The sequence below is a fragment of the Schistocerca gregaria genome, chromosome 9, assembly GCF_023897955.1.
Source record: "Schistocerca gregaria isolate iqSchGreg1 chromosome 9, iqSchGreg1.2, whole genome shotgun sequence".
Taxonomy (NCBI): domain Eukaryota; kingdom Metazoa; phylum Arthropoda; class Insecta; order Orthoptera; family Acrididae; genus Schistocerca; species Schistocerca gregaria.
The window spans coordinates 162,231,485-162,258,540 of record NC_064928.1 but is presented as its reverse complement, the minus strand read 5'-3'; the positions used below and the strand labels follow the sequence as shown (position 1 = coordinate 162,258,540).

The 27,056-nt window shown below is 44.4% G+C and overlaps 1 protein-coding gene across 30 annotated transcripts in view; it reads right to left on the bottom strand.

Moving 5' to 3' along the window:
* Nucleotides 1-27,056, bottom strand: part of LOC126291941 (speckle-type POZ protein-like) — a 95,864-nt gene that overhangs the window by 33,818 nt on the left and 34,990 nt on the right. For 16 of the 30 annotated variants that reach the window (XM_049985673.1, XM_049985674.1, XM_049985672.1 and 13 more), the window contains one exon: nt 22,917-24,083. In XM_049985673.1, coding sequence (XP_049841630.1) covers nt 22,917-24,083 — 1,167 coding nt within the window. The remainder of the gene's footprint in view (nt 1-22,916; nt 24,084-27,056) is intronic. The other 14 variants (XM_049985686.1, XM_049985683.1, XM_049985684.1 and 11 more) reach the window with 1 other exon arrangement.

Here is a 27,056-nt window from a genome sequence, read left to right as displayed (position 1 = left end):
TACTTGTCAGGACTGATGATCTGAAGGTATATTCAAAAGCAACTACAGACACACACAGGACATGGGGAGATGGGGATGGGGTTAGGGGAAGGGAAAAGAAATCGATGAAGAAAAAATGGTTTTAATTTCTGTATCAATACTATTTGTTTGTCAGCACAGTCGTTCTGGAACAATGTTCAGAATAAAAAAGACCAACCTAAAGTACACTTTAAGACACCCAGCTTTTCAAAGACAGAGGTCTAGTGCAAAAATATTTTTTTGGATACCAATTTTAAAGTACTAGTAGGTCGACATAGTTGTTGGGAAGTAACACTCAGAGTAACTAGAGCAACTTGTATAAAAAAATCCAATTTTCAAAACTGGGGGCCAGTGGAAAATTATTTTTGTTTCCCCATTTGGAAACTGCCTGTCTGAGGACACTGTTGTTCTGGAGCAACATTCAGACCAACACACATGTACAAAAACTGATTTTACAGAAAGTGAGGCCTGATGGAAAATTCTGTTTTTCTTTAATTCTATGTTTGTTTCCAAATTTACTGGTGTGTGCTCCTGGAGCAAAGTAGAGCAACCTCAGAGCATGGAAAAAAATTAAAAATTTTTCAACGTTGGGGGGCTAACTTCCCTGAGGCAAAATTAGTTAACATCGAGTATCGATTTAAGTGTCAGAAAGTATTTTCTGGAAGTTTCCAGAATGAGATTTTCACTCTGCAGTGGAGTGTGCGCTGATATGAAACTTCCTGGCAGATTAAAACTGTGTGCCCGAACGAGACTCAAACTCGGGACCTTTGCCTTTCGTGGGCAAGTGCTCTACCATCTGAGCTACAGAAGCATGACTGACGCCTAGTCCTCACAGCTTTACTTCTGCCAGTATCTCGTCTCCTACCATCCAAACTTTACAGAAGATCTCCTGCGAACCTTGCAGGACTAGCACTCCTGAAAGAAAGAATACTGTGGAGACATGGCTTAGCCACAACCTGGGGGATGTTTCCAGAATGAGATTTTCACTCTGCAGCAGAGTGTGCGCTGATATGAAAGTTCATTGCCAGGGATCCCAACATGGCCTGGGGACCAAATGAAAACCACCAAGCATCCATGTTGTTCAAGGAGAGAAAGGGAGCCCTGGATAACTATGATCAACGGGTGGCGAGGGTAGTACTGGCCGATAGCTTGCAAACAGCTCAAGGAGTCACTAACGATAGTGAAGGACAGTCCTGAGCAGAAGCAGACATGGTCCAGCACGCGCAAGATGGCTACCAATTCTGCAGTAAAAACACTACAGCCATCTGACAAGGAACGAAGTTCAGTGTCTCTCATACGTGTAAGCATAACCAATCTGACCAGCAACCATGAAGCCATCAGTATAAATTACTTCTGAACCCTGGAATGAACTGAGGAGACAGTGGAATTGGTAGTGAAGGGCTTCCAGAGGGACAGAATCCTTTAAGTTGAGGGATTGATCAAGACAGAGCTGTAGCAGAGAGACGCACCATGGAGACGTACATGCGTGAGCAGAGAAAAGAGGCAGTAAAGGGAAGTGCTCGACCTCAGGAAAGAGCGACTGAATGCGGGCAGCCATGGTAAGCCCACATTGTGGCTGCCGCCGCGGGAGGTTGATCTCCATGTCTGGATAAAGGAGACCATAATTAGGGTGCTTTGGGGTGCAGCAAATGCAAAGCGCGTAAGATATCAGCTGTTGTTGGCGCAAAATTCGCAACAGTGGAATCCCTGCCGCTGGGAGAAGGCTAATCACGGGCTAGTCCAGAAGGCACCAGTCGCAAGTCGTACCCCACAATGGTGGATGGGGGCTAGTATATGCAATGTCGAGGGTACATTAAAATGTAACCAACACATTCTTTTCAGCTGGCGAAGATGAAGGGAGCCATGTCAACCGGGAATCTTGGCATCGAAGACCAGACCCAAGAAGTGATGGGTGTCCACCACCTCGAGAGATTGGCCATTGAAGAACAGGTCCGGATGGGGATGGACTGTACGGCGATGGCAGAAATATATGACGAACGACTTTCCACCGAAAACTGAAAGCCATGGGAGAGATCCCTAGATTGTGCCTGATCGATTGCCCCCTGTAGACGGCGTTCTGCAGCGCCCATGATGGAGGAAGCAACGTAGATACAAAAACCATCAGCATACAAAGAGGGGGACACTGTCGGCCCAGCAGCCGCCACCAGTACATTAATGGCTACGAGAAAGAGGGACGCTCAGCACAGAACACTGTGGCCGATGGGAAGTGCTGTAGGAAGAACCAACTTAGACCCGGAAAGAGCGACAAGAAAGAAAGTTACGGATAAAAATGGGCAGAGCACCACAAATGCCCCATTCATGAAGGGTGGTGAGGATATAGTGGTGCCAGGTGGTGTCGTAGGCTTTATCCAGCTCAAAGAAGATTGCAATGAGTTGTTGCCAATGGGCCTATGCTGGCCAGATAGCAGACTCCAGGTGGACCAAGTTATCCACCGTAGAGCGGGCACAGCGAAAACCACCTTGAATCAATGACAAAAGGTCGTGGGATTCAAGGATCCAAAACAGCCGCCGACTCTCCAGCCATTCAAGGAGCTTGCAGAGGGTGTTGGTAAGGCTAACTGGATGATAGCTATCCAACTGAAAAGGTGGTTTCCCAGGCTTCAACATCAGAATAACAATGCTTTCCTGCCACTGGGTAGGAAATACCCTCTCACTCCACAGACGGTTAAAGGGTCAGTATATGACTCTGGCCTGCCACTGATAAGTGCTGGAGCATTTGGCTATGTATCCGATCTGGTGCAGGAGCCGTGTCGGGACAAAGGGCGAGGGTGCTGGCAAATTCCCACTTGATAAATGGGGCATTATAAGGCTCCAAGCAGTGAGAAACGAAAGACAAAGGCAGTTGTTCTGAGGCCTCTTTCAGGAGGAGGAACGTGGGCAGGTACCGAGTTGATGCAGAGGCTTGGGCAAAGAGTTGAATGAAATTCTCTGCGACAAAGTCCGGATGGGTAAGGACAACACCACGCACAGAAATTCCTGCAACACCAGTGGGAGGATGATGGCCAAAAATTCGCCCGAGTTTCGCCCAGACTTGTGAAGAGGGGGTGTGCGGTCCTAAGGCAGCCACATATCATTCCCAGCAAATCTGTTTCTGAAATTTGATTAGGTAACGGGTCTGGGTGTAGAATTGTTTAAAGACCAGAAGGAGAGCAGTAGAAGGGTGCCGCTTGACGTGTTGAAGAGCACGGTGGGGGACTTTTAGGCTGCAGCAATCACAACTGCGGAAAGAATGGCGGCAGTCAATGTCTGTGTAGACCCATTGACACTGCTGTGTGGTAGTACAGAGGGGATGGTAGCAGAAGAGAAGGCACCCCAATCAGCTTTAGAGAAGGCCCACCTGGGAGGGTGATTGGGCAAGATACACTGAAGGAAGGTAAAAACAACCGGATAATGATCAGTCACATACGCCATTGTGGACACCTCACTGAATGGAGGGAAGAAGGCTGGGACTGTAGATGAAAAGGTCAATGGCAGAGAAAGTGCCGTGTGCCACACTGAAGTGTGTGGGAGTGACCGTGTTTAGTAGACAGAGGTCAAGCCCTGCCAGAACAGCTTCAACTGTCCTGCCCAGGGCAGTAGTCGTGTACCTACCCTATGGACGGTTGTGGGCATTAAAGTACCCTAGAAGCAGTATGGGAGAAGGGAGTTGTTGAAGGGTAGTAAGCCCACAAGGGGCCAATTCGGTTCCTACAAAGTGTGGAACCTACGAAGGGTGGGTGAGTCAGAATTGACAAAATGGGTCTCCTGGAGAGCAATGCAAGCAGTAGAGGAGGAGGAAAGAAGGGGCTACAACTCCGTGAGGTGACACAAATATCAAATATCCATTACAACTCCACTGGAGGAATTTCAAGCCAGAATCCAAATGGGAAGTAAATGGACCGGAGCCGGTCACACCGCCGAGTCGCCATCCGTCACCCATCAGGATGGGGTAATGTCCATATAGGTGAGGTCAGGCTCTGTTGGTTCGTTGACTGGAGGAGGGGATGGCGGCACCTCAGGGGGTACCGGAGGGTTCTCGCCCTTGTTCTTGTGTCTCTGTTTCTTCTCTTGTGAAGAAAGAGAAGGGCAGACTCCAGCGAGGTAAAGCATGGAATTACAGCTGGCAATCTTGGCACCCACCAGCCGTGGATCATGTGGTCGATGTGGAGCTGCAAATCGCCTTTTGGGGGGGGGGGGGGGGGGGTGCCGGGAAGATGTGCCCTGGAGGGAGATCCAGTACTGGCATTTGTCGAAGAAGGGGAATGCTGCTCCAGTGGGGGAGGGGGAGAAGTACCTGAAGGGGTGGCCATGGGTACTGATGGGGAGGTAGAGGGGATGAATGGGGCGGGGGCTGGGAAGAGCAAGCAAGGGGTAGGAGGGGGAATGGACGTAACTGAAACAAAAGTAGAAGTTATAAGCACGGAATGGAGCCGGTCATACTTTCGACAAGCCTCGGTGTAGGTAAGTCGATCTAAGGTCTTGTACTCTTGAATCTGTCGTTCTTTCACATACACTGGGCATGCTGGTGAACAGGGAGGATGCTGTGCATTACAATTTATGCACACTGTAAGGGGAGCACAGGCACTCCCCTCATGGATGGGGCGCCCACAGTCACCGCACAGGGGATCATTGGTGCAGCGGGAAAATGTGTCCAAACCGTAAGCATTTAAAGCATCTCATCATTGGTGGAATGTAGTAAGTTTTTACATCACACCGATACACCATCACCTTGATCTCCTCTGAGAGGATGACCCCCCTTGTAGGTCAGGATAAAGGCACCCGTATTGAAGCGTTTGTTTTTATGGCGCACCGTACACAGCGGATAAATCAAACTACATAGCGCTCGACGTCTGCGTGGAACTCCTCGGCAGTTTGGAGAAAAAGATCCCGGTGGAAAATGATGCCCTGTACACAGTTCAAAAATTGGTGGGGTGTGACGGAGACTGGCGTGTCACCAAGATGGTCACAAGCACGCAGGGCTTCAGATTGGGCAACAGAAGATGTCTTTATGAGCAAAGAACCAGACCGCATTTTACTCACGGATTCCACTTCGCCATACTTATCTTCAACTGTCTCCACAAAAATAAAGGCTTGGCTGTGGCAAAACTTTCAACATCTGCCCTGTTACAAACCAGGTACCGAGGGAAAGGATTCAACCCAAGCTGGTGAACTTCACCCTCTTCCCAAAGGGTGGCCAGGGACGGTAAGGCCAATGGATCAGAAGGAGTGTCATGTCTTCTATCACACAATGGTCAGGATGTTGAAGCTTTTGTCACTTCATGTGCAAGGCGTTCGCCCTAGTACCACCCACTCCAACCAGGGGCTCACCCCATGGGCGCCACCCAGCCACAGCAAGGGTCATCTGGCACAGCGGCCACTGCCAGTAGTTCTGAGGCCCCAAAGTGGCGAGCATCGACTCCTTGGCATGCACGAGGCATTAACAGCTCAGGTACTAGCAATGTGATTCCTGTGTTGTCAGGGGGTTCAGCCAAGTGGGCACTTAACAGCCCCGTCACACAGACTGGCTACCGTGATGGTGACCTAGCAGGAAGGGGGCCAGGGTGCAAGGGGAAACGGGAGGGGAGGGGGAGAGGAGCAGCAGCATGGAAACTAGGTTGGGAGTTCGTTCATCACCAAATTGCTCACACTTAACAGAAAACATTGTAAATGAGGGTCAAACCCCAAGTGGACCAAAAATGCCAAAAAGGAGATGGAAACAGTGTTGTAACTGCGACCAGGACAGTGGCGGGGTAGCACTGGCGGATGGCGCGGCGGGTACCCGAGGAGAGGCCCACGAACAACGACACAACGGAAAGGGACCGACACGACCAACATACGACAGAACGAATACGACAAAACTGCACAACAAAGTCACAAGGAAACAAACTCGTACATGAACCAGGGAGAAAGCAGTCTAGTGCAAACGAGATGTAAACAGACGTAAGCGAGATTAGACTGACTTGATGTGCGAGTGGCCGGTGCTTAAGTACGCTCTCGGAGGTGCCGCTATTGGCCGCTGGGACCACGTGTACCACTGGTGGCGCCTCCACACTAAAAGCGGGCCAGGAGGTGCACGCCGCCACAGCTTACGGTGCAGCGACCTCTATGGGGCTTCGATGTCCATGATGGATGGTGCGGATTCAAATTCTGTGGCGCGTGGTTCCAGAAACAGCAAACTAAACAACAGCACATACCAAAACAAAGCCGGAAGGATAGCCAGGTAAATATAAAGCAGTCCACCAAGAGGGAATGGAAGGGGTAGGGTGAAAAGAGCATGGACAGGAAAGGAAAGGAAAAGGGATGGTAATGCAGTCTGGAGAAAGGAAGGAGCCTGCAATAGCTCGGGCGGGGCCCCATTCGCGCCACGCACGTACCCACTAAAGGGACTGTGGGACCCAGGGGGGGAGGGGGGGCAGGGGGCGGAGGATGAACCAATAGACATGACATGTTTGAGGATGATGACATCTGAGCCGTAGAAAAAATTGCTCTTTTGAAGAGCGCACCACAACATATAGTGTGAAGCAGTCGCCCTCCGCTTCTGGCGGTGGTGCCGCTGTGGCAATCGTAGCTTTGATGTCTCCCTCTGGTGCGAAAGGTTGCCAGTTCATATGCATTTAGGGGGTGCTATGAGCTCGCCAGAGAGTGAGTATGGGGTCAGTCTGCATCAGGCTCTCGTCCCCAGCGTGCTAGTCTGTCCCTAGTCCGAACTTGTGAGGCAGTTAGTGTCTGTCTGTCGTCCGTACTACTAGTATGTCTTTTGTTCGGACCAATCTTTAAAGCCGGATAAATGAGAGTCTTTCCATTCCGCCAGTAAGAGAAATCAGCGAGTGGTCGCCCGGTCAGGGCTTAGTTCCTGTATCTGAGTCTGCGCGTTAGGCCACCAGTCTGCTCAAGTTGCTCAGGCAATGGTCGTTGGCGGTTGGGTCGATCGGTTGGTCAGTCGCACACTGAGATACAAGATGACTTGTCTGCCTTGAGCGTCGGCGCATGTGAGGTCACCACGTGAGTCCAGTGGGCCACACCGTATAGTGAGGGGTTGTGGCTTCACAGTCGACACGAGAGCAACAGGAGTCACCCACAACATCGGTCTGGCCGGTGTGAGCTGCGACGTCGCGAGACAGGAGTTCGACGCGCGCCTTCCTGCGTCCGTTGAAGCGGCTGGCAGCGGATGGTTCGGGAGTGCGATTTGGGGGTGTTGCGTCGGGTCTTCTCCAGAAATTGCAGTTTATTGGAAGTTAAGTGATTGGAGATATGTTGTTTCATTTACTTGTTAAATTCTACTTGTTTTCTTGGTGAGGTCACAAGCCGCTTTGTTTTGGGGTAGTCCCACCATTCTTCTCCGTTTACCTACCCACAGGAAGGTGGTTATTTATGAATTGGGTGATCCGTTTCTCCCTAGTGGAGTACGGGCGGGTTAGAGCCACTGCAGTTCGGGTTGTTCGGGAATCTCCCTATCAATCTGCCGTTCGTTAGTAGCTGCCTCTGTCATGTTTGTCGGATTTGGTGTGTTAACGAATTTATTGCTTGGAGTGTAATGGCCTAATTCCTGAAATATGTTTTGATCTTGCCTATCATCTTGAGAGGCGGTATCTGTGTACTGTAGAGCATGTTAACTTGTCTGGCCAACGTTGTATAATTTTATATAAGATTGCATTTCGTGGGCTTTTTTTTAAATCATCATTTTAGTACCAACCCTTGCACCGTAAGACTTTTCTTTTTCTTTTTCTTGTCATCAGTCTACTGACTGGTTTGATGCGGCCCACCACGAATTCCTTTCCTGTGCTAACCTCTTCATCTCAGAGTAGCACTTGCAACCTACATCCTCAATTATTTGCTTGACGTATTCCAATCTCTGTCTTCCTCTACAGTTTTTGCTCTCTTACAGCTCCCTCTAGTACCATGGAAGTCATTCCCTCATGTCTTAGCAGATGTCCTGTCATCCTGTCCCCTCTCCTTATCAGTGTTTTCCACATATTCCTTTCCTCTCCGATTCTGCGTAGAACCTCCTCATTCCTTATCTTATCAGTCCACCTAATTTTCAACATTCGTCTATAGCACCACATCTCAAATGCTTTGATTCTCTTCTGTTCCGGTATTCCCACAGTCCATGTTTCACTACCATACAATGCTGTACTCCAGACGTACACCCTCAGAAATGTCTTCCTCAAATTAAGGCCGGTATTTGATATTAGTAGACTTCTCTTGGCCAGAAATGCCTTTTTTGCCATAGCGAGTCTGCTTTTGATGTCCTCCTTGCTCCGTCCATCATTGGTTATTTTACTGCCTAGGTAGCAAAATTCCTTAACTTCATTGACTTCGTGACCATCAATCCTGATGTCAAGTTTCTCGCTGTTCTCATTTCTACTACTTCTCATTACCTTCGTCTTTCTCCGATTTACTCTCAAACCATACTGTGTACTCATTAGACTGTTCATTCCGTTCAGCAGATCATTTAATTTTTCTTCACTTTCACTCAGGACAGCAATGTCATCAGTGAATCATATCAATGATATCCTTTCACCTTGTATTTTGATTCCACTCCTGAACTTTTCTTTTATTTCCATCATTGCTTCCTCAATGTACAGATTGAAGAATAGGGGCGAAAGGCTACAGCCTTGTCTGACACCCTTCTTAATACGAGCACTTTGTTCTTGATCGTCCACTCTTATTATTCCCTCTTGGTTGTTGTACATATTGTATATGACCCGTCTCTCCCTATAGCTTACCCCTACTTTTTCAGAATCTTGAACAGCTTACACCATTTTATACTGTCGAACGCTTTTTCCGGGTCAACAAATCCTATGAACGTGTCTTGATTTTTCTTTAGCCTTGCTTCCATTATTAGCCGTAACGTCAGAATTGCCTCTCTCGTGCCTCTACTTTTCCTAAAGCCAAACTGATCATCACCTAGCACATTCTCAATTTTTTTTTCCATTCTTCTGTATATTATTCTTGTAAGCAGCTTCGATGCATGAGCTGTTAAGCTGATTGTGCGATAATTCTCGCACTTGTCAGCTCCTGCCGTCTTCGGAATTGTGTGGATGATGCTTTTCCGAAAGTCAGATGGTATGTCGCCAGACTCATATATTCTACACACCAACGTGAATAGTCACTTCCCCTAATGATTTTATAAATTCTGATGGAATGTTACCTATCCCTTCTGCGTTATTTGAACGTACGTCCTCCAAAACTCTTTTAAATTCCGATTCTAATACTGGATCCCCTATCTCTTCTAAATCGACTCCTGTTTCTTCTTCTATCACATCAGACAAATCTTCACCCTCATAGAGGCCTTCAATGTATTCTTTCCACCTATCTGCTCTCTCCTCTGCATTTAACAGTGGAATTCCCGTTGCACTCTTTAATGTTACCACCGTTGCTTTTAATGTCACCAAAGGTTGTTTTGACCTTCCTGTATGCTGAGTCTGCCCTTCCGACAATCATATCTTTTTCGATGTCTTCACATTTTTCCTGCAGCCATTTCGTCTTAGCTTCCCTGCACTTCCTATTTATTTCATTCCTCAGCGACTTGTATTTCTGTATTCCTGATTCTCCCGGAACATGTTCGTACTTCCTCCTTCCATCAATCAACTGAAGTATTTCTTCTGTTACCCATGGTTTCTTCGCAGCTACCTTCTTTGTACCTATGTTTCGCTTCCCAACTTCTCTGATGGCCCTTTTTAGAGACGTCCATTCCTATTCAACTTTGTCGCCTACTGTGCGCTATTCCTTATTGCTGTATCTATAGTGTTAGAGAACTTCAAACGTATCTCGTCATTCCTTAGAACTCCCGTGTCCCACTTCTTAGCGTATTGATTCTTCCTGACTAATGTCTTGAACTTCAGCCTACTCTTCATCACTACTATATTGTGATCTGAGTCTATATCTGCTCCTGGGTACGCCTTACAATCCAGTATATGATTTCGGAATCTCTGTCTGACCATGATGTAATCTAATTGAAATCTTCCCGTATCTCCCAGCGTTTTCCAAGTATACCTCCTCCTCTTGTGATTCTTGAACAGGGTATTCGCTATTACTAGCTGAAACTTGTTACAGAACTCAATTAGTCTTTCCCCTCTTTCATTCCTTGTCCCAAGCCCATATTCTCCTGTAACCTTTTCTTCTACTCCTTCCCCTACAACTGCATTCCAGTCACCCAAGACTATTAGATTTACGTCCCCTTTCAATATGCTCATACACTTTCTCTATCTGTTCATCTTCAGCTTGCGACGTCGGCATGTATACCTGAACTATCGTTGTCGGTGTTGGTCTGTTGTCGATTCTGATTAGAACAACCCGGTCACTGAACTGTTCACAGTAACACACCCTCTGCCCTACCTTCCTATTCATAACGAATCCTACACCTGTTATACCATTTTCTGCTACTTTTGATATTACTCGATACTCATCTGATCAGAAATCCTTGTCTTCCTTACACTTCACTTCACTGACCCCTAGTATATCTAGATTGAGCCTTTGCATTTCCCTTTTCAGATTTTCTAGTTTCCCTACCACGTTCAAGCTTCTGACATTCCACGCCCCGACTCGTAGAACATTATCCTTTCGTTGATTATTCAATCTTTTTCTCATGGTAACCTCCCCCTTGGCAGTCCCCTCCCGGAGATCCGAATGGAGGACTATTCCGGAATCTTTTGCCAATGGAGAGATCATCATGACACTTCTTCAACTACAGGCCACATGTCCTGTGGATACATATTACGTGTCTTTAATGCAGTGGTTTCCATTGCCTTCTGCATCCTCATGTCGTTGATCATTGCTGATTCTTCCGCCTTTAGGGGCAATTTCCCACCCCTAGGACAAGAGAGTGCCCTGAACCTCTATCCGCCCTCTTTGACAAGGCCGTTGGCAGAATGAGGCTGACTTCTTATGCCGGAAGTCTTTCGGCTGCCAATGCTGATTATTTATCAAAATTTAGGCAGTGGCAGGGATCAAACTCGGGACCGAAGACGTTTTGATTATGAATCAAAGACGCTACCCCTAGACCAAGGGTCACAAGACTTTTCTTAGAAGTTAAAATCAAGTTGCACTTTCGGTGGCAAAGTTAATATTTTCATTTTAGTGTTTTGTACCATTTCCATCCCTCCTACCAGGTGCATAGTTTGTGTGCTTGTGTAAATTGTTAAAATTTTTAGTTTAAACTAATCTGGTGTGTTGCAGATTTGCACCAGTGTAGTCTTTCAGAGGTTGTTGTGAGCGGTCGTAACTACGGCTGTGCCAAAAGGGAGCGGCAAGGTTCTCAGACCGAAAGCTCATCCAGTCAAAGATTTGTTTCTTTCTGCCTATGAATAAATTGTAACTTGATATTGTGGGTGCTTTTTGATTATAATTTTAAATTTGTTTCTTTCAACAAAAAAATCTTTAGGCACCATTAAAGTGAATAAATTACCATTTGTTAAAAAGGAATTTGGTTATGGTTTCATCAGTTACTCCCTGGCAACTACTTCCACATTCACATAGTGTCATTAAATGTGTTAATGTTCTTGATGAATCGCTAGTAAGTAGAATAAATTCTCAAGAAAATTCTTTGAAAATAAAGCACGGTTCAACATCGAAACTGGTATCAGCACAAAGGACAAATAAAACAAGCAGAAATGTGTGTGTGTGTGTGTGTGTGTGTGTGTGTGTGTGTGTGTGTGTGTGTGTATATTCAGTGAAACAGGTAAAAAATCAGGTGTGTCATATCTGAGTAACTTTGAACTGTCAGCACAGGGCAGGAGCGTGTAGAGGAACTATGGCCCAAGTTTGTTGACAGTCACTGTAAAGGAACTTCTAAAGAAATGGACATTATTGCCCAATAGGTGTAGAACAAAGCATAGGGCTATAGAAAGAGATGCTGAATGAAACACATTTAGCTGTCACGAGAGCAATGCATGAAGCCTTCAGTGACTACCAAAGCAGAATATTGTCGAACAATCTTTCAAAAAACCCAAAGAAGCAAATGGGTAGTGCACACTGTTTTTACAATAATCAGAATAGTCACGTTCAGTTGTTATATTCGATAAGTAACAGGTGTTAAAATGAATCTGAATCATTCATGCAGATACAATAACTTATGTCATGAAAATAATATAAACTGCTACGATTCTAAGAGCCGTAATCTCATTTTTTGATCGAAGGCCATGAGTGTTCCATTAAATTGAAGTGGCATCACCTGAGAGCCAGCCTTCGAAGACTCACTGCTACAGGGCACAGAGGCTGGAGTATCGTCCTCCATGAGATCTACAGAGGTGTCAGTGTTCTCGCTCTGTCAATCTGTGGAGTCCAGGGCTGAAAAACGGTTGGCGGTGCGCACCGGCAACACGGAGGTCAGCTGGGCGAAGGTATCATGTGGCGACACAGCCGAAGAGGATCTCTTGAGATGGCCGAAGAGGATCTCTCGAGTTGGTGAAGGAGAAGACCGTTTGGCTTTGTTTGACTTCTTGCAGACTTTCTGGTTGGCAGAGGAAGACTGAGATGTTTGTCGACTTGAGGGATGTAGGACGTCTTCATGTGAGTATTCCTTCTGTCCTTTCCAGCCTGCCAATTGTGTAACAGGTGACTTCGCTCTGTGAGGTGATTGCTTAGTGGCTTGTTGCACAACTGGACAAGGAGACGGCGATGCTATCATGACACTGGGAGATTTCCCAACTGCAGTGCTGAAGTTGAGGTCGCATGTCTGCGTGGATATGTCCTTCATGGAGCAAGATGTAGCAAGAACAGTACTGTAAGTGCCAGATGGTAGAGTGCACAGTTTGCAACAAGCCAATAACTTGTGAGCCACCAGGTAAAGCACTTTTTTCTTTACCCGGATCTCCAGGACAGCCCTCTCATCGAGATACATAAACAATCTCGAGAGGCGGCAGCATGGCCGCAATTGCAGGTGATACAGTGAGGGATACGGGGAGGGGGAGGAGGAGGAGGAGGAGGAGGACAAAGACGACGGCGATGACAATCGCCTTCAATAGCATCCCTCCCACAGGTTAAACATTTGGCCAGATATCAAAAAGACATTCGAGTGTGGTTGAAATGATGGCACTGGTAGCAGCGCATTGGATTCAGAATGTACAGAGCAGCGCATTGGATTCAGAATGTACAGTTGGACTGTAATAACTTCATAGCCTGCTTTGATCTTTGACAGAAGCACCACTAAATGTGAGAAAAAGAGTGCATGTGGGCACTAAGGATGCATCTACCTTTTTCATCACCTGATGGAAGGCAATGACACTGATCAGAGAGGTACATTTGGATTTCTGTCTCCGTCAGACCATCGAGCAGTCTAGTGTAAATAACACCAGGGGAAGAATTCAGTGTTTGATGGGTCTCGAAACCAACAGGATACCCATGGAGAAGCGAAGCATGAGGACTGACAGTCTTCAGTACATGAAACCAAAAGGAACTATGGCGCAACTGGAAGGGTCTTTGAATCATAAGCTTCATTCAATTTATGTTTTGTAGCTTTGGCCTGTGAAGCCAGCGTATCCGATAGTGTGCTCCTTCCAACTAGGTGCACATCTGCCTTAGGTGATTTTTCACACCTCAGGTCACACCTCCCAGACACCTAACAGAGGGACGAATCGGTAATTTGGGAAAGTATCAGCTCAGGCAATCACCCCTCCCTAGTCCTGGCCTGTACCAGGGGGTACATGTGACCTCTGCCTGTCAACCCAGGGCTGGGATTTGTTTATCACCCAGTCACCTGTTATGCTTCAGATGTGTGAAGCAGCCTTCAGGAGCATGCAGGAAAGAAGAAGAAGAAGAAGAAGAAGAAGAAGAAGAAGAAAAAGAGGAACCTCAAATGCTGAAGTGGAGGAAGGACAGGAGAAGATGAACATGGAAAAAAGGAGCAAAAAACAGTGGAGAGTATTCTGATATTGAGTACCAAAAATGCAGAATGCATTCCCAAAAGCACCCCAGACATGTACGCCAAGGGAAGGGAAAAGGAATAGCAAGAGGATACACATGCAGCACGGAAGGGAAAAGATGCTGCACACAGATGAAGTTATTTATAGTAAAGTACTATTTGAAAGAAGCTGCATCAATATTCAATCAGGTCTTAATAAGGCATCAAAGTGGTGCAAAATTGGCACATTACTTTAACTCTTCAGTAAGGTAAATTTGTGCACTTCATAAAGCGAAAAAACTTAGAATACTAGACAATAGTATCAATGAGTCACAGGCGGAATCAGCAAACTTGTACAAATATCTGGATGTAACACTTTGTAGGGATATGAAATGTAATGATCACATAGACTCAATCATGTGTAAAGCAGGTGGTAGACTTTGGTCTGGTGGTAGAATATTGGTGTTGGTTTGGTGGTAGAACACTGGGGAAGTGCAATCAGTCTACAAAGGAGATTTCTTACAAATCAAACGTGTGACCAGTTCTAGAATATTGATAAAAGGGTAGTAACAGGATATATTGAACATACAGAGAAGGGCAGTGTCAGAGAGACACTGAAGGAACTGAACTGCAAGATTCTTTAAGACAGACCTCAACTATCATGAAAATGTGTAATGAAGTTTCAAGAGCCTGCTTTAAGATGACTCTACGAATATATTGTACACACTCCTAATAATCCCCCCACCCCATGAACCATGGATCTTGCGTGCCTCAGCGATACAGGAAGCCGTACTGTAGGTGCAGCCACAACGGAGGGGTACCTGTTGAGAGGCCAGACAAATGTGTGGTTCCTGCAGAGGGTCGGCAGCCTTTCCAGTAGTTGCAGGGGAAACAGCCTGGATGATTGATCTGGCCTTGTAACACTAACCAAAACAACCTTGCTGTGCGGGTACTACGAACGGCTGAAAGCAAGGGGGAAACTACAGCCGTAATTTTTCCTGAGGGCATACATCTTTACTGTATGGTTAAATGATGATGACGTCCTCTTGGGTAAAATATTCTGGAGGTAAAATAGTCCCCCATTCAGATCTCCAGGTGGAGACTAGTCAGGAGGACGTTGTTATCAGGAAAAAGAAAACTAGCGTTCTTCGAGTCGGAGCATGGAATGCCAGATCCCTTAATTGGGCAGATAGGTAAGAAAATTTAAAAAGGGAAATCGATAGGTTAAAGCTAGATATATTGGGAATTAGTGAAGTTCGGTGGCAGCAGGAACAAGACTTCTGGTCAGGTGAATACAGGTTTATAAATACAAAATCAAATAGGGGTAATGCAGGAGTAGGTTTAATAACGAATAAAAAATTAGGAGTGTGGGTAAGCTACTACAAACAGCATAGTGAACGCATTTTTGTGACCAAGATAGACACAAAGCCCAAACCTACCACGACAGTACAAGTTTATATGCCAACTAGCTCCACAAATGACGAAGACATTGATGAAATCTACGATGAGATAAAAGAAATTATTGAGATAGTGAAAGGAGACGAAAATTTTATAGTCAAGGGTGACTGGGATTCAATAGTAGGAAAAGGAAGAGAAGGAAACGTAGTAGGTGAATATGGAATGGGGGGTAAGAAATGAAAGAGGAAGCTTCCTGGTAGAATTTTGCACAGAGCATAACTTGATCATAAGGTTGTATACATGGAAGAGGCTTGGAGATAGATTATATAATGGTAAGACATATTTAGGAACCAGGTTTTAAATTGTAAGACATTTCCAGGGGCAGATGTGGACTCTTGACCACAATCTATTGGTTACGAACTATAGATTAAAACTGAAGAAACTGCAAAAAGGTGGGAATTCAAGGAGATGGGACCTGGATAAACTGACAGAACCAGAGGTTGTAGAGTGTTTCAGGGAAAACATTAGGGAACAATAGACAGGAATGAGGAATGAAATACAGTAGAAGAAGAATGGGTAGCTTTGAGGGATGAAATAGTGAAGGCAGCAGAGGATCAAGTAAGTAAAAAGACGAGGGCTAGCAGAAATCCTTGGGTAACAGAAGATATATTCAATTTAATAGATGAAAGGAGAAAACATAAAAATGCAGTAAATGAAGCAGGCAAAAAGGAATACAAACATCTCAAAAATGAGATCGACAGGAAGTGCAAAACTGCTAAGAAGGGATGGCTAGAGGACAAATGTAAGGATGTAGAGGCATAACTCACTATGGGTAAAATAGGTACTGCCTACAGGAAAATTAAAGAGACTTTTGGAGAAAAGAGAACCACTTGTATGAATATCAAAAGCTCAGATGGAAATCTAAGCAAAGGAGAGAAAGCAGGAAGGTGGAAGGAGTATATAGAGGGTGTGTAAAAGGGTGATGTACTTGAGGACAATATCATGGAAATGGAAGAGGATGTAGATGAAGATGAAATGGGAGATACGATACTGCGTGAAGTGTTTTTCTTGAGCACTGAAAGACCTAAGCTGAAACAAGGCCCCGGGAATAGACAACATTCCATTAGAACTACTGATAGCCTTGGTAGAGCCAGCCAGCCCTGACAAAACTCTACCATCTGGTGAGCAAGATGTATGAGACAGGCAAAATACCCCCAGACTTCAAGAAGAATGTAATAATTCCAATCCCAAAGAAAGCTGGTGTTGACAGATGTGAAAATTATCACGCTAGCAGTTTAATAAACCAAGGCTGTAAAACACTAACACAAATTCTTTACAGATGAACGGAAAAACTGGTAGAAGCCGACCTCAGGGAAGATCAGTTTGGATTCCGTAGAAGTTTTGGAACACGTGAGGCAGTACTGACCCTACAACTTATCTTAGAAAATAGATTAAGGAAAGGCAAACCTACATTTCTAGCATTTGTAGACTTAGAGAAAGCTTTTGACAATGTTGACTGGAATACTCTCTTTCAAATTGTAAAGGTGGCAGGGGTAAAATACAGGGAGCAAAAGGCAATTTACAATTTGTACAGAAACCAGATGGCAGTTATAAGAGTCGAGGGGCATGAAAGGGAAGCAGTGGTTGGGAAGGGAGTGAGACAGCGTTGTAGCCTATCCCCGATATTATTCATCTGTATATTGAGTAAGTAGTAAAGAAAACAAAAGAAAAATTCAGAGTAGGAATTAAAATCCATGGAGAAGAAATAAAAACTTTGAGGTTTGCCAATGACATTGTAATTCTGTCAAAGACAGCGAAAGACCTGGAAAAGCAGCTGAATGGAATGGACAGTTTCTTCAGAGGAGGATGTTAAGATCAACATCAACAAGAGCAAAACGAAGATAATGGAATGTAGTCGATTTAAATAGGGTGATGCTGCGGAAATTAGATTAGGAAATGAGACGTTTAAAGTTGTAAATGAGTTTTGCTATTTGAGGAGCAAAATAAGTGATGATGGTCGAAGTAGAGAGGATATAAAATGTAGACTGGCAATGGCAAGGAAAGCGTTTCTGAAGAAGAGAAATTTGTTAACATCGAGTACAGAAGAATGCTGATGATTAGATGCGTAGATCACATAACTAATGAGGTGGTATTGAACAGAATTAGGGAGAAGAGAAATTTGTGGTAAACCTTGACTAGAAGAAGGGATCGGTTGGTAGGACATGTTCTGAGACATCAAGGAATCACTAATTTAGTACTGGAGGGAAGTGTGGAGGGTAAAAACCATAGAGGGAGACCAAGAGATGAATACACTAAGCAGATTCAGAAGGATGTAGGTTGCAGTAGGCACTGGGAGACGAAGAAGCTTGCACAGGATAGAGTAGCGCAGAGAGCTGCATCAAACCAGTCTCTGGACTGAAGACCAAAACAACAACTCTGGTTGTGGAATTGAGTCCCATGTACTTTTCACCCACTCGAAAATCTGGGACAAATCAAGCCTTTTGATTTTTCCACTTCGTGTGTACTGCATTTTTCACCTGCCATCGATTGCGTATATCACTGTTTAAGTGCAGATTTATACACACATCTAGTTGTTGTAGGATGGAAGTTACGCCTCCAGGGATAATGCCCAAGTCTGTTTCCCCTTTTTGTAATTCATCTCGAACTTCCTTAGTTTTATGGTTGCGGAAGCTGGCCACGACCAACATGTCACGTAAATTTAGTAGGGCACCAGGACAATGTTGCCAAACATGTGTCGCCCAGTCAGTCACGAGGTCATTGTCCATCCACGCTTTCGGATTCACTCTCCCTAATATGCTTTTCACTCATATTTTCGGAATAATTTTCTTTTTAAATATCATGTAATGTGGTAGCTTTCATCCATCACCAGTTACACACAACATCATTGTTCACCTTTGCTTCTCACTGCTGCCAATCTGTATAATGATGCAGGACTCTTCTTCCCTGTTCACGGTGTTCTTGGGCGGCATCTCAGAATAAACTGGCATTTGATCAGCATTACCAGTTCGCAATAATATACAGGACTGTTCGCATCGCAGATTTATCATGTAATGATGAAAATGAACTTTTTTTTCCCTGGTAATTGCCTGGAAGCCACTGGTCAATGGTAGTTTTCCTCCGGAATCTTAATCCATTTCGGCTGAAAAATCTTGATAGCCAGCCCCAGCTAGCTTTGAAACTGATAATGCGTAGTTCTTTGGCTAAAGCCAATGCTTTATGTTGGCACATTTCACTCATCACTGTACATCTGTACTGTCGCTTCTCGTCTACATAATATCAGAGCCTTTTTCGAGGTCTGGATGCTTTGCTTCTTGGCCGTGAAATGCCCACAGATGACTGTTAGTTTCTTGAAGCCGTGTTTTTGTTTTTTCACCAGTCGTGAATACACCTCTCGCTCACATTGTACTTTCTTCCCACTGCACAATTTCCAATGGTCTCTGCTTCTTCAATAATTTTCAGTTTTTCTTTAGCACTGTACAAGTGATAATGAGAACTTGTAGCCATAATTAACAAGTTTGAAAGTTTGAAGACATTGTTAATACTTCACTTCTAACATGCTACCGGTGCGTCACAGACTGAGGCTTCAACAATGCAATAATATAATTGGATCTATTGTTGGGGATGGATCAGTAGCAACCTCATTTCGAATGATCTACGCATCCCAGTTTCTCATCCTTAAATATGGGGAAAAAACATGCGGAGACTATTCAAGTAAATATGACACTGCAATCTATTACCTATCACTGACACAGGGATTGTGAGGATAAAATTACAATAATTACTGCACACACAGAGGCGTTCAGACAATCATTCTTCTCATGATCCAGAAGTGAATGGACTAGAAAGAAACCCTAATAAACAATGGTATGTACCCTACACCACGCATCTCACAGTGGTCTGCAGAGTACTGAGGCTAGCTCATCACAAATGAAAACAAGGGAGGAACAAGCAACTGTGGGAACAAGTAAATGTAGAGCAACTGTTTTACACATTGATGTTAAAAGTGCATATATTAAAAGAGAAATGTACATGCAGTCAAAATGTAAAACTGACTAATTCAGACTTGTTATACACTGTTTTGGTCCTTTTTTTAATTACAAAAAAATTCGAATTTTACGAGTTTCAGCTTTAAGTCACCATCAGAATCTGTCAGATAAAAAACACAAAAGTGAAATAGTTATCATACATATTACAAAGCATTTATATATGCAAGACATATCATATTAAGATGGCATCAATCCATAGCACCTTCCCAAAACCCGGAGTGTGCAAGAACACCATGCTAGACTTTTACACTAAGACTTCTGACACAATATTGTGTATTGATGGCGTAATTATGGATGTCTCACTTTTATACAGGGCGTTACAAAAAGGTACGGCCAAACTTTCAGGAAACATTCCTCACACACAAATACAGAAAAGATGTTTTGTGGACATGTGCCCGGAAACGCTTAATTTCCATGTTAAGGCTCATTTTAGTTTTGTCAGTATGTACTGTACTTCCTCAATTCACCGCCAGTTGGCCCAACTGAAGGAAGGTAATGTTGACTTCGGTGCTTGTGTTGACATGTGACTCATTGCTCTACAGTACTAGCATCAAGCACATCAGTACGTAGCATCAACAGGTTAGTGTTCATCACGAACGTCAGTGCAATGTTTACAAATACGGAGTTGGCAGATGCCCATTTGATGTATGGATTAGTGCGGGACAATAGCCGTGGTGCGGTACGTTTGTATCGAGACAAATTTCCAGAACACAGGTGTCCCGACAGGAAGACGTTCGAAGCAACTGATCGCCGTCTTAGGGAGCACGGAACATTCCAGCCTATGACTCGCAACTGGGGAAGACCTAGAATGACAAGGACACCTGCAATGGACGAGGCAATTCTTTGTGCAGTTGACGATAACCCTAATGTCAGCATCAGAGAAGTTGTTGCTGTACAATGTAACGTTGACCATGTCACTGTATGGAGAGTGCTACGGGAGAACCAGTTGTTTCCGTACCATGTATAGCGTGTGCAGGCACTATCAGCAGCTGATTGGCCTCCACGGGTACACTTCTGCGAATGGTTCATCGAACAATGTGTCAATCCTCATTTCAGTGCAAATGTTCGCTTTACGGATGAGGTTTCATTCCAACGTGATCAAATTGTAAATTTTCACAATCAACATGTGTGGGCTGACAAGAATCTGCATGCAAATGTGCAATCACGTCATCAAAACAGATTTTCTGTGAACGTTTGGGCAATCATTGTTGGTGATGTCTTGATTGGACCCCATGTTCTTCCACCTACGCTCAATGGAGCACGTTATCATGATTTCATGCGGGGTACTCTACCTCTGGTGCTAGAACATGTGCCTTTGCAAGTACGACACAACATGTGGTTCATGCACGATGGAGCTCCTGCACATTTCAGTCGAAGTGTTCGTACGCTTCTCAACAACAGATTCGGTGACTGATGGATTGGTAGAGGCGGACCAATTCCATGGCCTCCACGCTCTCCTGACCCCAACCCTCTTGACTTTCATTTATGGGGGCATTTGAAAGCTCTTGTCTACGCAACCCCGGTACCAAATGTAGAGACTCTTTGTGCTCGTATTGTGGACGGTTGTGATACAATACGCCATTCTCCAGGGCTGCATCAGCGCATCAGGGATTCCATGCGACGGAGGGTGGATGCATGTATCCTCGCTAACGGAGAACATTTTGAACATTTCCTGTAACAAAGTAGAAAGTGTTTGAAGTCACGCTGGTACGTTCTGTTGCTGTATGTTTCCATTCCATGATTAATGTGATTCGAAGAGAAGTAATAAAATGAGCTCCAACATGGAAAGTAAGTGTTTCCGGACACGTGTCTACATAACATACTTACTTTCTTTGTGTGTGAGGAACTTTTCCTGAAAGTTTAGCCATACCTTTTTGTAACACCCTGTATACAGGGTGTCCCAGCAATGTCATGACAAACTCTAAGTGAGGTGACTGACAACATAAGGACTCATAAGTGCATAGACCTCTGTGTCTGCAAACATTGTCATACACCGCTAGGTGGTGCTGTACCCGGGAGTACTGGAGCGGAATGTGAAATTTCCTCACTGGAGAGCTAGCCAGTATACGAACAGCACGACCATTACACAAACGGGGAGCTCGCAGGCCTGCACTTAGTGTGTGGAATAGATGAGCACAATGGAAGAGCTTCCGGATGCATTTATTGAGAACATATACCAGACAGACATGAACTGCAGCACAATTTCTTTGCTCATTTGCATTGAGCTTTCTGTGACTAAGAGTCATTAAGTAGCGGCAGGGCTAGTGAGAGCTGGCCAAAATCGGTCCAGTCAGTCATTGAGGTCGAAAGTGTGTCTGATCAAAATGTCAACATTCATGCCATTACCTCGGACTTAATAATGTCTCTTGGTAGTGTCCAGCATGTTTTTAACACTGAGTCCTTACATGCCTTTCATCTCCAAGGGGTGCAGTTATTGAATGCTGATGACCGCCCCGCGCTTATGCGTTTTGACCAGTGGTTTCTGGCACAAAGTGGAAGAAATGTGAATTTCCCAGCTTACGTGTTGTTCACTAATGAGGCCACATTCGCTGAAGATAGTGTATTCAATATACTACAATCAGAATTTGTGGGCAGAAAACAAACCTCACAATGTATGGCACCAGGTGGCGCAATATCGCTTCACACTTACTGTGTGGGCAAGTTCATTTAGCAACTGCTTAGTTGGGCAGTACCTTTTACCATCCCACTAGACCGAAGTGAAGTGTAATATCTTTCTAGAACTGGTTCTTTGCAGCTTGCTTAAAGATGTACCTGCAAATATGAGGTGCAGCATGTGGGCTCCAATATGATGCCTGCTAATTTTAGATGGTAATTCGTGTAGTTATCTGAATAGGTGAGTCCCACATGAATGGATTGGGCATGGTGGACCAGTTCCCTTGGCCCAGGCTTCTCAGATTAATTCCAGTATTTGTACCTCTTTTGGGGAGCTATGAAATCTCTCATCTATTGCGATCCTGTGGAGTCTGAAATGGATCTCTTCCCAAAATGATTGTCTATACAGCTGCTACAACTAAAGAAACTCCTGGTGTGTTAAGTATGTCTAGCAGTCAATGCTCCGTCTGTCTGGCATGTGTGGTGCAAACTTCGAACACCTGTTTTAACATTTTGAGCCATGTTCATATTGTAAACCATGTGTACTCATTATGCCAGATACATCTTCCCGGTGAGTCATTTCCTTTCCAATATTGGACTTCTGCTACCAGTTACCACTGACATCTGTGGCCACAGGTTGCTATATGATTCTCAATCCTCACAACATGACCCAGCTCCATTAGAAGTTTGTCACAATATTTTTGGGACACCTCTAATATGTGTGTCACATTTTGTTATCTGAAAGATTACTTCTGATTTGTGTAACTGTTAAGTTTATACAAAAAAGTGATAAAGATTGAGTATAATGTCGTCTATGGTACATGTGATCAGGGACTGATCATGTGCCATTTATTGACCGATTCAAAAATTGTAGCTGGATAGACAAGAATGAACCAGCCACTATGATACCAATTAAAATAGTTGACTTACTAAGCACCAGTACATACAAAGTAAGTACTGACTGTTACACTGATAGTTACCTCTGGGAACGAGCTGCGATGAGTTGACTGATCTTTTCGACAGAGTCAGGGTCGCTGTGGAGGGCATTCTTCCAGCCTGTAGTGCCCATCACCTCCTCAATATGCCGCTTTATGAAAGCTACAGAAGCCTTGAGTAGAGCATCACATGAGTTGACCACAGCAAAGACTGCAGAATTGGCGGCATTGTCTATGGTGAGGCGCCTCGCCAGCTCCACCTCGCACTGGCTCTTTAGCTCACACAGGTCGTAACGGTCTGCAAACACCAGCAAGCCCCGGGCCATATTGCACAGTGCCGGCGCGCGGCCTGTATACATGTAACGCAGTGCCTCTGCCACCACACCCGGTTCCACGCCCTCGATGTAGACGCAGTTTTCTTGTGCTTCCTTCATATCCTGCTGCAACATTCTGGCAAAGACAGGGCTGCGGGTGGACAGCACTGCCTTGTGCGCTTTGAATTTGACATCTCCAGCTTGCAGAATGAAGTCTGAAAAATCTTGGGACTCCAACAAGTTACCGAAGTCTCTAGCGAGGCCGGGCTCAGTCTCCAGAGCAGAAGCACTTGGCAACTCGTCCCACACAATGCACATAATCTCCACCTCGCACTCGAATGTCAAACTGTCACCCACATTCCTGTAACCATCTGTAGTGGGAAAGGTGTCACTGATAGACTTTGGTGCTGACTTCTCACCCCCTTTAAGTGTACAGTATAACGGCGGATACACTTCGCGTTTCTCGTCTCCACCTAAAGAAAGTGTAGCTTTCAGGTTTGCTTTTGCAGGTTCCTTGCTTACTTTCAACCAGAAACAGAGATGCAACTCGTTGCCTTTCTTCGACAGCACCATGCACCACTCGCTCGAATTTGGGTGACGGAAAGAAGTAGATGCTATGCTGCTCACGTCCTCGGGCCAGTTCTTTATGCCCGTAACTGTCCAGGTGTAAACAACTTTTTCTTTCTCAAATCTTGTAATGCCTGCAGCTGACACATTATTGCACCTGCTTGCGGTGATCATTGGTGGTTGACATACTGTACCTTCCACAACAGGTGACAATGGCACCGTGGATGCCGACGTCAAACTTGCATTACCAAATGAATGAGCCTGCGGAAATTGTGGACTTTGCGCTGATGGGAACATGTTGGTTGGCGCGTGGCACCTGAAACGGATAGACCTGTCATTAGTGCAGAATACAGCAGCAGCCAACATACTGAAGGAAAAACCATAATATCATGACTGCACATAGTTGGAAGACACATTAACAGCAGCTTTACATGGGTGCTTTGGAAACAGGGTTGTTAGCAGTACCAATAGATGAGTAGGGTGGGTAGGACATATCTGTGTGTTATATTTGCTTGTATTTCTTAGGGCCACACTGTCTCTTCTCAGATGGAATATATTTATGAAATTCCACATTAGTCTACTTATTTCACAACTTTTGTCAAATAAATTAACATCTGCCCAAAGATAACTGTGCTGTCAAATACTACAATCTTCTATTTGCCGAAAAATATCAACACATGCAACTTGTGAGCTAACTCGCCAATGATAAAAGTTGACATTAGAGTCTTGGGCTGCCGCATATCTTTACTCTGCAATGGATTGTGCAGTCATACCACCCATGACACATTGACTTATTATTCAAACATTGTAGTGTCTGTATAGGCAATTGATGTATTTGCTATAAAGGCATTTATAAATATAGGGTGTACATGAAGTCCAGGAGCACTTTCAATTATTTATTGCACAAGAACAAAACATTGTGCAGATATCATACATATGAAATTTTGAAGAGGAACCCTGAAAGTCCCCCCCCCCCCTCCCCCTCCCATGGATACCACCCGAGCATAGTCTGGTAACTTTCCAACAGTCAGCACTAGTCGCAAACATGGCAAGTTCAGGTGCAGAGTGGGATTTCTGTGTGTTGGAGATTGGCGAATGTTTAAAACCAGGTACAGTAAGAAGCCACCAACAAGGAAGGCCATTTACCACTGGCATAATAAATTCGTTATGGTGGGTTGCTTGTGCCCAGCAAAGAGAAGCGGACATCCCAGAGTGATTGAAGTGAATGTGGATCGCGTAAGAGACACATTCATAAGGAGTCGAAAGAAATCGGTGCATTGTGCATCCCATGAACTCTAAATGGCCCCAATGACAGTGTGCTCCACCCCATTTTCATCGTGAAATTTGTGGATACCTGAGCATGGAGCTGCCGCATCAATGGATTGGCAGTGCTACAGAAGGGGACAGTTGTTTCACGAAATGGCCTCCCCGATCACCAGATCTCACTCCGTGTGACTTTTTCTGTACTGCCTCCTACCACATGATGTAGCAGAGCTCCGGGAGAGAATATGGGAAGTGAGTGCCACAATGACAATGCCATGCTGGGACAGGTATGGCAAGTATTCGATTATTGTATTGACATCTGCTGGGTCAGTCATGGTTCACATATGGAACATTTGTAAAAAAAAAAAAAAAAAAAAAAAAAAAAAAAGAAACTTTCAGAGATTCTCTTCAAATTGCAATATGCACGACATCTGTACAATGTTTAATTCTTGTGCAATAAATAATATAGTGTTCCCGGACTTTAGTTACACCCTGTACGTCATGGTTCACGATAACTGGTAATGATATCTGACACTTTTGTTCTGTGAAGTACAATTTTATCTTCTTGTCCATTTCAAAAAAACAAACTTTGGAAGTGCTTGTGTAACAACATGGATCAGTGCCAGAAGACCATATCATTAATAAAAATAAAAGAAAGCTACACAATCATAAAAGGAACAAAATTACAAACTGTTGCACCACATTTCTTCTCTGGTTGCTCAAACTGCTCATCGACCCTTTTTAGCTTGTGTAAGAGACTAGACTCCCTAAAAATCAATTCAGAAGACTTTCTAGCACAAATTCATATTTGATGTTTTCTTTTCCTTTTCGTTTTCCTTTTCTTCTAGAAATGCTTTCCTTGCTATAGACAGTCTGCATTTTATATCATCTCTATTATGGTCATCTGAAGATATTTTGCTGTATTAACAGCAAAACTCCTCTTTTAGTGTCTCATTTCCTGGATTTCCTGGCCTTAAGCTATCTTGAATTCTTTATTTATATTGCAATTTGTACTGAACACCACCTTTATATCTGCACTCTTACAAACTATTGAAGAGTATGGCATGGGGTGCTTCCCACTGTACTACATATGACGACCTCTTTCCATCCATTCATGTACAGTGCAGAGGAAAGAATAATTGCTTAAATTTTTCTGTGCACACTAATTTGTCGGAACTTGTCTTCAGAGTCCCTATGGGAGCAACAAACAGGTTGCTGTAGTATTTCTACATTCCTCAATTAATAACTGTTCTTTACACACTTTTTATATAGGTTATCATAGCACAGTTGACATCTACTTACAAGCTTCTAGCAGATCAGGTTTTTTTTTAACATTTCTAACAGTGCCTGTTTTCTTTTTATTGTAAAATTTTAGAAAGGAATGCTGTTTTTGTTAACTTATTAATGCTATTTCTTGAAACTACAAGAAATTTTCCTTTTTGTCAAAATATTTTGGTCAAGCTTTAAGGTTTATTGCCCCAATCAACCTGCAACATCAAAGTAAATGTCCAGCAGTGCCACACCTATAAGGTGGTGAAGAGTGGGAGAATGTCAAGAATGAGGAACAACAGTGGAACATGACGGGTGATTATCTCGACTGCAGGCCATAGCAGCTCGCTGTGTTGTGCCGATAGCAATTGGTAGTTGCCCACGAGGCCCTCTGTGATGAAAACTACATGTTGACTATTCCGAGACATTTACAAAATTGAGGCAAGAAACCATGCTGGGTCCTATATAAAACACCAGTCCCATCAAGGAAACAACCGACTGTCAGGATAGGTACTACTTTCTATTGCCAACCTAAATGGCCATTCGTACAAAAAGCTATACTTGTCTATCTAGCTTGCTATGAGAGAACTCTCCAGATCTGTTAGGTTGTCATTACCTAACTGGTTCTATCAGCCAACTACCTCCCAGGAATGCACATTTACGCTCCTGGCATTGTTCTTTAAATGGAGGAGCTTCTTCACGAGCACTCAGTGCCACTTAGCAGCCCTCCACCTGTGCCAAAGTGGTTATTCTGTTCAGTAGTGCACTCAAA